The sequence below is a fragment of the Epargyreus clarus genome, unplaced genomic scaffold, assembly GCF_041222505.1.
Source record: "Epargyreus clarus isolate Ecla_fem2 unplaced genomic scaffold, WU_Ecla_fem_2.2 ptg000024l, whole genome shotgun sequence".
NCBI lineage: Eukaryota > Metazoa > Arthropoda > Insecta > Lepidoptera > Hesperiidae > Epargyreus > Epargyreus clarus.
In genome coordinates this window covers 13,947,348-13,963,472 of record NW_027332231.1, presented here as the reverse complement: position 1 = coordinate 13,963,472, position 16,125 = coordinate 13,947,348, and the positions used below count along the sequence as shown (strand labels likewise).

Sequence of the window (16,125 nt, the reverse complement as noted above, 5' to 3'; positions counted from 1 at the left end):
AAAATGATTTGATTCGGCGACTTACATGATCATCTTTTTATAAATAAATTAATTTATTTCAGGCAATTATACGAGTATTTATAATTTTATAATTATAACAACTTTATAAATTAAAATTAACACCGTGTCGGTACAACGCCATCTATCCGCAGCCAGACAAAAGAGTACTCAACGATGACCGGAAGTCAATGACTCTACAAAACTATAATTGACTAGAACGATCTAATGCCTTCCGAATAAAATGCTCCGATGATTTTTTGTTTTCTTTAAATGATGCAACTTAAAGTTTTAATGGCCGCTTGTTAGAAAAAGCCGTTACGGTTTAGCGCAAAAGCCTCTTATAGAAACATAACTGAAGCCTCTTAAATCTTAATTACTCAAGTAATTTATAAGTGTTGGAAAATCTTATGACCTAAAATGAAGATCTCATAATTCATACCTATACAGACGTCCAGCACGAGATTAAAATGTCGGATTTTAATATTTTAAAATAATAAAAATAACAACAGCTGTACCAATTTTTAAGTAAGAAAATCTGAAAATGAAACAGTTATAAGCGTTTCTTTATATCCCACTGCTGGGGAAAGCCTGGACCGGTAAATTCCTCCACCATACTTGGTGACGGAAGGTAGAAGGTTGTGGCCAACTCTAGCTTAAACAAACAAACACAAACAATATGTGTTCGGAAAATATTTCGACAAGTTTTAAGGATTTCTATCCTTTGCCAACTAGAACTGAATATCTCTGAAGGCCTTACTGAAGCGAGGTTTTCTTTATAATATAGGAGTAGCAGACGAGCATGCGGTCCATCCGATGGTAAGTGGCTACTGCCGCCCATGGACATCTGTAATCAACCCCAGATAAGATTAGATATTACTACCTGAGGTCGACCACAGATGCGCCGCTACCCCTGAGGACTAAGCTGGAACGCCTCGGAAAAGTATGTCTCCTTTACCACACCCTTCAAAACGGAACACAGCAGCGCTTAACACTGCTGTTATTAGGCAGAAGTGTGGCGGTGTTGCCGCCGGAGTCGAACAAAAAGGTTCTACCACCTTCACAGGTGCACATTATTAAGTACTTTATCTTATGCTATCATGTGTAATATGACAACACAATTTCAACTTACACGCAAAGACAAGTTCACGAAAAGAATACAAATGAACCGTGCAAAAAATCTTCAAAATCGCCGCCTATTTCCAAATTTCTAAATTCAAATATTAGCCATATATGAACTAACTGTGTAGCAACTATATATATGTAGATACAAATCAGATGTCTGTATGCACGTCACACGCGACCCTGCGAACAACACGTGGGAACGACCGTGGCGACGGATATGTTAAATTGTATCGTAAAACTGTTCTATTACTACATAAGTACTCATTAAATATGTTACATTGTACCGATGGTACACTGTTGTTGTCGTAATAAAGTTATTTAAAAACAAAAGATTAATGTAAGTGTTAATGTACGCATGCTAGTGGTGTCGCCAAGTTCTAATAATACTAACAATAATTACATATTTAACGCAAAAGTTTTTGCATACAAAACGTTAATTCTGGAATTATTAATAATGCCATCCGAATCTCTATTAAGTAATAATGGAAACTTTCATAAAAATATACCAAAATTGTAAGCAACATGTGAATTGATGTATAATAAAGTGTTCATTTTGATATTTCCGTACTACGTATCGTAGACTAAAGATGAATCAGTCACGTCATAGTTGCTAACTGCTGAGAAATCTATTATAATAAAAATCTTCATTCACAGTGTATATTACTCAATATAAGCCTCACTAATCTTTTAATTGAAAACAGCGCCATCTCTTGACGCACGTTACGCACAACAATAACTCATAATTACGCTGATCGATATCACTAGAAAAAGCCGAGGCATCCACGAATCGGACCGAAACCGATTGTGATCTCCCGATCTCACGGTGGCATTTCTGCTTCGTTTCCTTTGAGTCATTATCGACAGTTTTTAGGGTTGCTACCGACTAGCCCTATATTTTCTTTTTTTATGTTACGCTTTTCCGTATGCAGCCAGACATAACTTCAATTTGTATTAATTTTTATACATTATTGTGTGTCTAATATTAAGTTCAAAATGAATGAAGTGTGTATGTAATTTAAAATCGCGACTAATATGTACATTGTACATAAAGTTTACAAATAATGCTCTGAAAACACAGAGAATGAGATATATATAAGTTAAATCTTGTGAAATGACGTCAAAAACATATTTTATGATGCTTTTAAATAAAACTGAATGAATTTGTTTTTCATTATAATATGTTTACAAGAGATATCTGCGTCATCCTGATAAAGTTATGTATATAAATTTAGATAAATTATATTTTTATTTGCTTTAGGTAGCAGTAAAAAATATAGACTGGTTTGAGAATAGCAGAGTTATTTTTCTGAAGAGTAATTTTGAATGTTTGACAACTTTCACAAATTATTCTTGAATTTTCGAACGTTTACTCGAAAAAATTGTTCCGCATGACTGACCGCCTCATAATAAGCCGCTGACAGACATTTTTGAAATTTTCTCTCTTATTAAACTAACTAACGACGTATTTCGGGACGGAAGTGAAAAATAAATATAGCTAATTGGATAATTATATTTTATATCTGAAGTTATTAATAATAACTTAATTGGTAATCGTAAGCTGGTTTATAAGTACAAGTTTATAGTACTTAAATTTTTAATTAAAAAAAAACGGAAAAGTTGTGCCTACTACAATAATTGGCCAGATGCTTCTCATGCGATACCTATTCAGCCCTTCCTGGAGCAAGTAACCCCCAATAAAAGGTGGTAGAACCCTTTGTGATCTGACTCCAGCAGCATCAGCGCCGCACCTATTTCTGCGTAATAATCGCTGCTCTGTTCTGTTTTGAAGGGTGTGATACCCTTATACTGCGCTGTCCTGAGTCTGCGGCCAACCTCAGGTTGGAATAACTGATCCTATCTGGGGTTGATTACACTTGCCATCAGGTGTACTGCATGCTCGTCTGCTACTCCTATATTATAAATCTCCTATATAATAAAAACCTCATAGACACGGCAGTTAAGAGCTACGTTGATACATAACGATTGAGCTCTACATAACGATTGCTCTACGTACCAGCCCTAAATCGATTCGTGAAATAACGATCGAAAATCGATAAAACCGAGTTATATTGTCGGCTGAGCTGCTTCTGATCGGAGGAGGCAGCTGCGTCATTGCTTAATTTGTGTGTTCTTACTGATGCAGTTAATAAGCGTAAAATGTTTGGGATTACATCTGATCAAGATACAAACTCTCTGTTATAAAACATACTCGTATATAGGATTTGAGGAAACACTTCTCGTGATTTTTGGTGTTTTTGCTAAGAAAACTTAATCATAATCTATCATATTATATAAAGTTTGAAGGTGGTACAACCCTTTGTGGTTCGACTTCAGCGGCACCACCGCCACACCTATTTCTACCTAATAGTGTTAGGCGCTGCCGTGTTCCGTTTTGAAGGGTGTGGTAAGAGAGACAAACTTTTCCGAGGCGTTCCAGCTTAGTCCTCAGGGGTAGCGGCGCATCTGTGGCTGACCTCAGGTAGGAATATCTTATGCTATCTGGGGTTGAATACAGATGTCCATGGGCGGCAGTAGCCACTTACCATCAGGAGAACTGCATGCTCGTCTGCTACTCCTATATTAAAAAAAAAAATAACGTAATCACTTCTATGATTGTATGTTGGTAATGTGTGGCCACTCGAGTAAATAGTAGAATATGCCTTTTTTTAAATTTACTATAAATTGTGACCGAAATTGATAAAGCTGACAGGCTAAACCTCTGCTTTGAACATAAGAAAATTAAATGTATGTACCTTATTTACAAACTAGCTCACCCGACAAACCTTGTGTTGCCATATAAATAAAAAAATGTTAAGGGTGAACAACCCTTACCACTTAGGGGTATAAAAAATAGATAGTAGCCGATTCTCAGGCCTACTGAATATGCATATAAAATTTGGTGAAAATCCGTAAAGCTGTTTCGGAGGAGTACGGTAACTAACATTGTGACACGAGAATTGTATATACAAGATAAACCACTTACATTCAACTGAACAATGTAATAGATATAATTGGTAACATCATCAGGCTTTACAAAAGCCATCCATCATATAACATGAGATTTGGTCATAAATTCAATCTATCAACAGTACTTCCACTAGCTTATATACTGGTCAATACTGCAATAAACAGGTCCATTAACCCAGTTCTAGCTGGACTAGGTGACTCACTCTGTAAATGATAAGATGTCTTATAATAGCAAAGGCATTTAACCCGTTAAATTTGTGAATTAAACTGTTCAACATTAAACATTTTATCATGACCCTTATAGAATATTACCCTCTAACTTTTTTTTATAATATAGGAGTAGCAGTCGAGCAAGCAGTTCACCTGATGTTAAGTGGCTATTGCCGCCCGTGGACATCTGTAAATAACCTCAGATAGGATTAGATATTCCTACCTGAAGTCGGCCACAGATGTGCCGCTACCCCTGAGGACTAAGCTGGAACGCCTCGGAAAAGTGTCTCACAAACATCGTGAGGAAACCTACATACCTGAGAGATTTATTAAAAAAATTCTCAAATGTATGTGAAGTCTACCAATATGCACTTGGCCAGCACGGTGGACTAAGGCCTAATCCTTCTCATTATGAGAGGAGACCCGTGGCCAGCAGTGGGACAGTAATGGGTTGATGATGATGGACAGATGTGACTATTTATTATCATCAAATGCACTGTATGCTCGTATGTTTCTCAATTAAGGAAATACCGTCCATTTGCCTAAAACGTAATCTTAATTGTATGCGTACGAAATAATTCTCCTATTTAAAGACACATCAACTGATTGACTTGGAACGATTTTTATATTACTAGCGGTGCCCCACGGTTTCACCCGCCCTAAAATGAAATCTAACAATTTACATAACATAAAATATAAGTAGCCTAAGTTACTCCTTATTATATAGACTACCTGCCAATAAAAGTCCCGTCAAAATCGGTCAAGCCATTTCAGAGATTAGCCGAAACAAACAGACAGACAGACAGACAAAAATTTAAATGTTATTTTGTTGTATGTACCGTATGTATATTCATATGCATGTAGTAAAAAGCGGTTATTTCAATATTAAAAACAGACACTCAAATTTTATTTATATGTATTGATTTAACTAAAATCGACTGATTACCTCTAAATCTAAATAGATATCTGTCTGTACCTATCTATACTGGACACTGAGTACCCACCCTGTTGATAATAGACACTAGATTATAAATGAATGCCTGTTTAATTGACGTTCGACCACTACACTCTCCATCATCCATTACGTGCGGACATCTGATCATAAATCCAATATGTTGCTTTATTTATCACCCGATAACCATAAATGCTTCCTATAGCACAGTTCCAACCGGTCCGAATTAGGGTCGATTCCCAATATACAGATATCCTAATATATAGACCTCGTACCGGTATTGTCTCGTCCTAGTAATATGCAAATAACGATAAGTGGGATTATTTATTACTTGTTACTGCTGTAGACACTCACTGAAGTGATTTTAAATCAAATCAAATAACTTTATTGTGGAACATAGGTTTTAAAAACATGTGTATATTGGGTAATTAAAATACTTTTACTATAATACTTTTACTGCTGATACTGCTGAGGATATACCTCTAGAGTTATGTCAACAAAAACCTTATAGTTGGCCAATTATTGGTCTTATATATATTTTTTTTGGTTTGAAAAGTTCCAGCTTAGTCCTCAGGGGTAGCGGGGCATTTGTTGCCGACCTCAGGAGTATCTAATTATCTGGGCTTCATTACAGATGTCCAAATGGCCACTTACCATCAGGTGAATGCATGCTCGTCTGTTACTCCTATATTAAAAAAAAACAGAACCACTCTGTCTGACTATGCCTAGCTTAATATAGTCCGCGCCAAACTGCTAGTCCGCTCTGAAGTTGTTGCGAGCAGGTGTAGTCATACAATTTGCTATGGCAACGCGATTCATTACTGTATTCAGAGCGGACTAGCAGTTTTACGCGGACTATACGTATATAGGTAATGGGATTGGCACTACAGTGTGTACAAACACTACTAGTTCAGTCAGATACCGGACCGGTTATAGAAATGTTGGCTGTCGACTTAATGAGATTGATTGGTGACAAATGTTTGAAGCATTTCGACAGTATCTGTTAACGAGATGTGGATGTATGCGGTGGACAAGTATGCAAACATGCAAATCATTTGACGAAATTAATTAGGCTTGCAAGACTGAACGGATTTTGAAATTTTTGACGACAGGGAAAGTGACTTGACGTCACATGTGTAAGAATTTAGTTAACACTTGTTTATCGGTGATGGAAATTATTGTGAGTTCAGAAAAAAATCTCAAAGGTGTGTCAAGTCTCCCAATCCGCACTTGGTAAGCATTGTGGATTATGACCTCTTTTACTCTGAAAGAAGACCTGTCCCCAGCAATGGGACGGATACAAAACAAATACAGGTCTGTGAGTAGGACTAATGGATTGTAATATATTTGTATGTATGTCCATGACAGACAATTAATAACTACTTACTCTCATAGCCCCATACTAAGAGTTAACCTATGTCGCGGGTATCGTGGTCACAGAGAAAACGTAAACTCAGAACAGAAATATAAATTCATCATTATCTGCTTGACCGGGATCGAACCTGGAACCTGCGTATCAGACCGGTATAGTAACCGCCACACGTGTCAAATCCTAATCAGGCTAATGTAGAAAGCGTCATTACACTGAATAACTAGTATTAATTAACCAGCTGGCTAGCCACTAGTAGTCGAGTAGCACCCCTGAAACCGGACTAGCGTAAGCCAAGCACATACCTAATGGAAAACCACTCCATATTTCGTCCAAGTCTAATGAATACCCTGACTTTCCTTCAAGTGGAAGTTATAACGTAGATTACCGGAAACTCTATTTAACCGCTTTCCTTTACGATTTAGTGTTCTACGCACTACTTAGTGTAGGCTCTGGTTATATAGTCGGCGAAATAGGAATCGAGATTTAAGTATTCTCTCTTCATTTTTTAACTAAGGTATGACGAAATTTGTGGCATTTTTTTACATAGTCTTTGTGATCAAATTCTTTGTGAAATTTTTATGAGGTTTCGTGTCAAAAATTCGTAAAATTCTCATGAATTAAAAAATCCAAAATCTCTCTGACTGCTGCTACAATTGTTTCTTCAATATAATTTTCAGAATTCACAAATGTGCAAATGTGTGTCAACGCTGGTGGAAGACACTTGACAGGAATCATCTTTTCTAATTAGCAACAAAAGTTACGAATCCAAGTAAAGATTTCTATTACGTAATTTTTTTTATTTAGTACAAAAGTTATTCAAAAACGACTTTGGATGTATTTTGCGCTACTTTGTAGAAATATTTTATGTGAAAAGTAAAATAGATATTTTAAACGCGGCCAGTAGGGACATTGATAAGATTTTATACTATGTTATCACAAACGGGACAATTTGTGTCAGTACGGATAATATTTATAAGATCAATAAGTGGTAAATTACGCGAAACTCAACATCCAATTAATTTTCTCCACACGGTCCATGCAATGTTACCCATTTACGGCCGTTATTAATAATCAATCTTTCCCGTTTTGCCTACAAAAGATCGAGAATTGACAATTTCGTCGTACTACACTTTGTCTAATTTGGATTGTTGCTAGGTAAAATGGATAGATTAATTATTAATAACAGGCGTTAATCATTGTACCTTGGCACATAGATAGGAGGTTCTGTAGGCAAAAAGTTCCTCATTCACACCTCCTACAAAAACTCCTAGAATAAAAAAAATTAGGCCACAATCTACCAAGCTAGCCAAAAGAAGGATAATAATGAACTTTTCAATGAATGAAGGATAAATATTTAAGACAGTCATGGGATTTAAGGGAAGAATTCAATAATTCCTAATTTCGAAATATCAGGACATGGGATTATTAAGACGCAAAAGTTCATACCATTAGCCACTGACGCATAAATAAAACGTTTATATACATATATACAAAATTTTATAAACAGTTATTTTATTGCTAGCCATACCGTCTATTCGCGATTCGATTTAATTGAAGAAAGAAAAAAATATTACGGATTTTTCGATATCATTATATTAAGCTTCTTCGTGAGAAATATACCTACGTCTCTTACAAAGTTTTATTTTCTTTTCCGTGCGTAAAAATTGATAAACCACAAACAAACACTAGCATTTACCACTACACAGTAGATACCAAACGTTTCCACGACAAATTATACAGTCACGTTTACAATTTGTCGCGCGACGGTGGCCACCCAGTAACGATCAGCTGTTTGATACCACAGAAAATATTTGTTTGATAGAGTTGAAATTTATATCGCCAATCACATTCTATTTTTAATATAATGCATGTGGGATTCGGCCTTACAGAATAGAATAGAATTATTTATTCATGGTAAATAAAAAAAAAACAAACAAGGAACACATCAGAGACACAGACCAAAGTATTACAGATAATCAAACTAAAACTACCTATTTTTTATATTTTAAGGGCAGGTAGGTATCAAAAGATATTGTCAATAAGGCACGACGTATTTGAGCGTATAAAAGCAATGAGAATCAGTAAAATTTAAGTTAAAAAACCTTACGATTTAAATATTTTATAGAAAAATAACATACATACTTTGCCCCGATAGCATATTGTCATTGCGACATTGTAAGACACTCAATTTCTTATAACTCAAATGACATAAACCATTTATCACAAAAGTTTCGTGAGGTACAAGTATAATGTATAATAGGACAAGATATCGTAACGTGGGCGACCGCCAGTGATGAATTGTAACGGAAGTGTAACCAATACTGTAAGACCAAGATAAGCCGTTTGTCCACCGCCACCGTCACCGAGAACGAGATTATTTCGGGCCGATTTTAATATGACGTGACGGGGATAATTTGTCCACCGCCACCGATATCGTCGGTTTAGTTTGTTCTAGATGTCACGCGTGTGACGCCAATGTGTGGACAAGTTCAAACGTGTTTTGTATTACCGGCGCATCGGCCCGTCAAAATCTCGGTGCCGATCTAGCGGTCACGCCGTTCTACTCGAAATCAGGAAGGCTGGGATGACGGTGCTCGGGTGACGGCATGCGGTGGACACGCGACTATAGTAAATGTACGTACTGCTACTTCGGCGCCGTCATCTCGTTCTCGGTGTCGGTTCGGGGACGGCGGCGGTGGACAAACGCTCTTGCAGTATTGTTGCATTGTTTGACTTATAATTGACGGATCGTGTTTGAATATGATTGAGATGTTTGTGGCTTCCGCATAGGGCATGATATGTTTAACCGCCCCGGACAGAAATGTAATTTGCGGCTTGTATGATATCTGTAGTGTTCCCGACTCAACGTCGGGATAGTAGTATCACTTAAACCCCATTTGGCTCGCTCACGCACCAACACGCCCGTCCTCACCGACGGTCTAGCATGACTGCCCCCACACAGTCCGCTCTCATTCCGTGTCGTATGCGCTCGAGACAAACTACCCACAAGGTGATACACTACAATATCTTTCATGGCATATATAGTGCAGTAGGATGGGTTTGTGCCGCCCGTGGTAGAAGTTGTATTTGCCGCCCTTCACAGGAAAGAAGTCGACGGACAAAAGAACCTTTTAAACGAAAAACTATATTTGTTTTAAATATTTTACAGCACCTTTCTTGCTAACCCTTAAACAGACCTTGCTTGCGCACCCAGAGTATACGAACACATCAAAATTTCCAATACTTTGTTAACTGCATTTTGCTTTTCGTAATTTTAACATACTATTTTTTCTTGTTACAGGCCAGTTTGCAGAAACTGCGTGGTGTCACCGACGGGGTCTTCACCGCCGCCCCTACACGAGCAGTCGTCGCCGCCCCCGCCAGCACCTTCCTCCCCACCCCCTCATCTGCCCTCCCCGCAGCCAAGCCACAGCGGCTCCTCAATACCCAGCTCTTCGAACTCACCTCACCCTTACTCCTACCCCAATTACCGAAGAAGTCAGTACCAGGACTTTGGGATCAGTCAAAGTTCCTCGCAACTGAACCAACCTGGGCAGAGTTACCAGTCGCCCCAGTCCCCCCAGTCCGCGATGTCGCTGTCCCCCCACCCGGTGCCGCAGAGCAAGTTCCGGGGGCTGCTGGAGCACGCGGAGAGGTTGATGAAGCCCGGAGACCCTCACCGGCACTCGCAGAGCGATGATGATTCAGGCTGCGCGCTGGAGGAGTACACGTGGGTGCCGCCGGGGCTCAGGCCCGAACAGGTATTTAGATTCTTTCATAATTTATTAATTTTCCGTGTATACATTTTCGATACGTTTTTTTATTGGTGGAATTCTAGTGACCAAATATTTTTTAAAAGAGAGAAAATAAGTGTAATATACAATATAATTTATCGAGATAAAACTGGTTATATCTAAATTGTAATTACATTAAATAATAGTTTTCAAAAAACTAAAAAAACACGCGTTTTTTGCTAATGGAACTAAAAACTAGAAATTAAATAAATCAATCGTAATGAATCGCCTCAATAAAATTTTAATTCAATGCAGAGTAAAAAGCGTGGGGTACATTTTACTGCGGTTCATAACTAGGTATTCTCTCATAGATCATTGCTAATAGAATGATTGTAACATTTAAAATACCAAGCAGGTTACACCTATGGGAAACTGTTATTCTATAAGATATCTGGAGGCACAGCAGTGCCTCCGCCAAGTCGAGCCAAAGCCAAAAAAAGCGGCACGGCCGTAGCATTCTTTTTCGGTATTTTCTAGTATAAATTGACAAATCAAATCTATGAAAATGTACCCCATTTGATTGCAAACTATAAGAAGCAGTAGACACAAAAGGAAACACACTTCAGTCCAGTTCCCTGAACCTGTAAATCTTTCAGTTGATCGACGTCCTTAGCGAAAGATATTGCTTTTCATTTCAACGGAATATACACCCTTTCACCGAACTATAAGATCTATAAACGCTTGACAACAACTTGGTACAACATCCCACATTAATTGTTGAGCATAGACTGAGAGATGCACGCTATTTTAGCCTTTGTTACAACGAACATAAAGACAAAGTTTGCTACCTAGACTTAGGTAGTTGGTGCGAAACTTTAGGTGCGCTGTATTTCTAGAATATTCCAATGTTTTGGAGCCATTGAAGCACTTCCTTTGTTACCGTACAATGCTATTGTTTCAAGTTTACTCAGAAATATTTGTTTCCGATGAGAACTATTCGCCGTACGAATGTATTATTGATGTTTATCTTTCCGATAAATTAGAAATTTACAAACATTGGAATATTATTCAGAAATAATATATTTTATTTACTTTCATATCGATAAAATGAAAGTGTTACTCTGATATATGCACATATTTAGATATGCAGATATATCACACGATACCAAAACAAAACCCGAATTTTGATGTTGTCTATCTGTCTTCGAACTAAGAAAGAGCTTAATGGATTGTAACATTGTTCAATTTGCATTTTTATGTGTTTATGTGATCATGACAAATTTTATTTTTTATTAAGATTATAATTAAAAAAATGTGCAAGTAAGGCATGGGTGCATGCATACGTTTTTGTACGCAGATACTCACGTTCCAGGTACTCCAATTAGGCAGATAACTAAACTAAACTAAACTAAATGATTAAATTACGTAAATTTATGTTCTGGATTTAGTCAATGTGTATTAGCAAAGACTAACATACATACAAAAATCTATGTGCATGTGTTTATTAGCACCCACGACCCAAATCCTAACGCTATGAATATAGAAAGCGTCCTATCTTTGTGCTTAATTACATTAACATTCTTATTTTTAATCCATTACAGACCACTTTAAACCAAATCAAAGATAACCAACCTACATTAACCCATTACTTACAGTCACGCACTTTAAAAATAATGAATATTCAAAAACTCGAGTTACACCGAAATAAATATGAACCGGTACTCGAGTCCCGGAGGCTAGTACCGTCTTGAATACCAAATTAACTGTGCCCCGGTATTTATAATTACAGGAACAGAGTAATCCCGGGGCAGCGGAGCAAAAAATTAAAATGTCTCCCCGGGCGCTCCCTCCCTGCCTCCGCTTAACTGACAGTTAAATAACTTAAAGAAGTTGCAAATGACCATTTTTATCTCATACCTGTAAAAGTACGAAACTAGGCGCGTAAATTGAGAACTTGTGCTATTTATTTATTTATTATTATGTTACACCAACGATTTTTTTTATAATATAGGTGTAGCAGACGAGCATGCAGTCCACCTAATGGTAAGTGGCTACTGCCGACCATGGACATCTGTAATCAACCCCAGATAGGAATAGATATTCCTACCTGAGGTCGGCCACAGATGCGCCGCTACCCTTGAGGAATAAGCTGGAACGCCTCGGAAAAGTCTGTCTCACTTACCACACCCTTCAAACCGGAACACAGCAGCGCCTAAAACTGCTGTTATTAGGTAGAAATAGGTGTGGCGGTGGTGTCGCCGGAGTCGAACTACAAAGGGTTCTACCACCTTCAAACATTATACACACACAATCGGTAAATATTAAAAAAGAGCAATAAGACACAGCACAAGTGTTACCTCAATTAGACGTAAACTACAATGCAAATAAAATAACATAAAATAGTAAATATTGAAATATGAAAATACAATATTGATATATTATTGATATGCGTTTTATTCCTACTAATCATTATATTCAATTAATTGCCTCTCAAAGTTCGTAATTTTACAATGACTCAATAATATTACCACAGTATAAGTATAGATATTGCGATAGGAAAAACATTGGATAGATTGACTATTAATAAGGCATATACTCGTAAGACGATAACCAAAGACCTGGCACCATTCTCTATCTCCGAAAACATCTTCTATATTGATATACGAAAAATAATCAGTATTACGAACATATTGCGTCATAAACCAAATCAACATTATGACGTCAGATTAATCCCACACGCTTGTAGCATACGTAGTTTCGTAGCAGATATAATTTAATATCACGAAAGACATTACATACCCACCCCTAAGCCCTAAGATCTGGGATGCTGCGCACGTATCATTTTCATTAGCCGACGACTTTATTAGACACGTGAACCGTAGGGACATTTATTTGTCTTCTGTCCGTTAATTACTTCTTTTATTTTTGTTCAGTTTCGTAATAAAAGTTTGTGTATAACTCCCTTAAGATTATTCCCTAAGATCTATCCATAAATTTATGTCTGCCTGTAAAGGAAAGACTAATTTAAAACACTTTATCTAAAAGTGGGTTGTACCGATGACGACCTGTTTAAAGTTTGCGTTAACTATAACAATACCTTTGACAATAGCCTTTGACAATATGTACTTGTTAACACACAGAATTGTTACAACAAATCTGTGTGTTAACAAGTTATTTTTAATTAGCTTTATTTATATCGCTGTCACCACAATTTTTAGTAGACGTTGACAGAAACAATAACTTTAACCGACCGAAATTGACCGATTAACATGAAGTGTTAGTTGTAACGTCATGTTAACCGTAACTAAAATGGTGTAACCCATTAATTACTGACCCGTACATTTGACTGCAGATTAGGTTTTTGTTACCGTTAAAGCTATGTTGGTGCAATCCACCCTAAGTTTTTTAAATCACCTATAAAAATATAATAAGTAACTAATAAAACTATAAATAGTATCTACAAGTGTTCCCACAACTTGTATACGCTGTAAATGGTCTACAATGTTAGGCAATGTGAGGCGCGGCCGGAAGTTGGATGGGTGATCGCCAGTGGCTTTTCATGCGTGCTTCCGCGTGTCAGAGCACACGTTAAGCAGTCAGTTGCGTTTGTTGTCATTGGATAGTATAGTTAATTACCATGTTTGAATGGGTAGATTAAAAATATTAAAATATTTTGTGCAAATAGATTGATTTTTTTTTTGTAACCTACAACCTCATTTCAAGGTATGTTGTCTTGTATCTAAATTTATTTTATAATGATTGTCGTACTCCACGAAACATGTAAAGTTGTAGTTCAGACCTTTTCTTGTATTTTTTGTCACTTAATCGCTTGTTTTAAAATACGTATTTATATTCAGCGAAATTTGATCCCTTACGGATAGGTGACTTACTTCCTCCATTAATCATTTGAACTTTTCTAACTACCTCCAAATATTGCCAATGTCACTTCTACTGTCAAACGAATCCAACGATACCTCATAAGTTAAAATCCGTAAAGCCATTGGGCTGTAGGAAATGCCAAATAATGATACACACATGCATACAAACGCCCGACAAACATTACCCTCCACATTCTGATAAAACCAGGGTTATAGCCAGACTGTTATAAATTACAATCAAAGATTAATCAATATTCATTATTAAACCTATAAACAAGCATATCTGTCAGCATTCGATTAATTTACATAACTACATAAAGATTTATTTGTAAATATCAGGCAATAAACCCAAGCAACTCTCGTGAATGGAGCGTATCGCAATCGTCGCAACGTTGCGCAATCGAGCGTTGCACATGGGCCATGTTGCAATCATATTGTTCGTTGATGCTGAATCGATATGATTTATTAGTCATGTGAGCAATCTGGTGACATATTAACGGGTACTAAATAAAGCATAAATTAAGCTTTAAGTTACTAATAAAGGCTATTTCTGAGAATCGAATTTCTTATAAAAGACTGAGGGTGTAAGAGAGCTAGTTGATATTCATAAAGACAGTAGTGTAATGCTCTGATGTGTTCTGTTTTGATCAACATGATAAGGAACAACATGAAGAGACTTACACAAGACATTTAAACCTAAGTTCAAATGCCTTGCGTAAGAGTCTCTTGTCCATCAGATGTCCATCTAAGGACTAATCGTTAGATGGACATCTCATAAACAAAAGCATTTTTTACAATATTAAAGTATTCAATCCATCTGATGATATGTGGCTACTGCCGACCATGGATATCTGTAATCAACCACATACAAAATTAGATTTCTATCTGAAGCTGGCTACAGATAAGTTACTACCCCTGAGGATTAGGAGGACTAAATTGGAAAGCATAAGATTAGTATGCCTCCCTTACCACACCATGCAAACCGGAATACGCTTAACACTACTGTTATTAGGCAGATTTAGCAATGCTGTCTCCGGAGTCGAGTTGTTACTTATTGAAACGATGTAAAGCTCTATAAAGTAACCTAATCCACGTTTATTTTTCTTAATTCCAGGTCCATTTGTACTTCTCAGCGATCCCAGAAGACAAGGTGCCGTACGTCAACAGCGTCGGGGAGCGGTACCGGCTGAAACAGCTGCTGCAGCAACTGCCGCCCCAGGATAATGAGGTTAACATCTTTTTTAATTAAAATTTGTAATATTAATGGTTTATCATGGTTTTAAAGATTTCTGTATAAGTTATGTCTTATATATGTAGGTTCCAATTTGTTCCATTGTGAAAAGACCTGTGTTCAGCAGTGAGATAGAAATGGGTATATAGGGGTTTTTTTGGTTTTTAATAATATAGAAGTAGCAGACGAGCATGCAGTCCACCTGATGGTAAGTGGCTACTGTCACCCATGGACATCTGTAATCAACCCCAGATTGATTGGATTAGGTATTCCTACCTGAGGTCGGCCACAGATGCGCCGCTACCCCTGAGGACTAAGCTGGAACGCCTCGGAAAAGTCCTTACCACACCCTTCAAACCGGAACACAGCAGCGCCCAACACTGCTGTTATTAGGTAGAAATAGGTGTGGCGGTGGTGCCGCCGGAGTCGAACCACAAAGGGTTCTACCACCTTCTGTAGTCACAAATGTTCTGTAGTCACTTCTAATGTCACAACTATTGTCAATGTTCTAAAATGCAACGTAGCCTGATGGTGTTGATAACCCTAAACATTACAGTGAACTTAAAATATAGTTGTGGATTAATTAATTTATCTACTTACTACATTTTTAGACATTCCAAATTAGATAGTTAATTGTATCAGGCGTTACTTCGCAGAAA

General features: G+C 37.2%; 1 protein-coding gene across 9 annotated transcripts in view; it reads left to right on the top strand.

The window, feature by feature from the left end:
• esn (espinas) overlaps positions 1 to 16,125 on the top strand; it is a 400,966-nt gene that overhangs the window by 291,544 nt on the left and 93,297 nt on the right. For all 9 annotated transcript variants that reach the window (XM_073086550.1, XM_073086549.1, XM_073086551.1 and 6 more), the window contains exons 3-4: positions 9,925 to 10,384; positions 15,350 to 15,463. In XM_073086550.1, the coding sequence (XP_072942651.1) occupies positions 9,925 to 10,384; positions 15,350 to 15,463 (574 nt within the window). The remainder of the gene's footprint in view (positions 1 to 9,924; positions 10,385 to 15,349; positions 15,464 to 16,125) is intronic.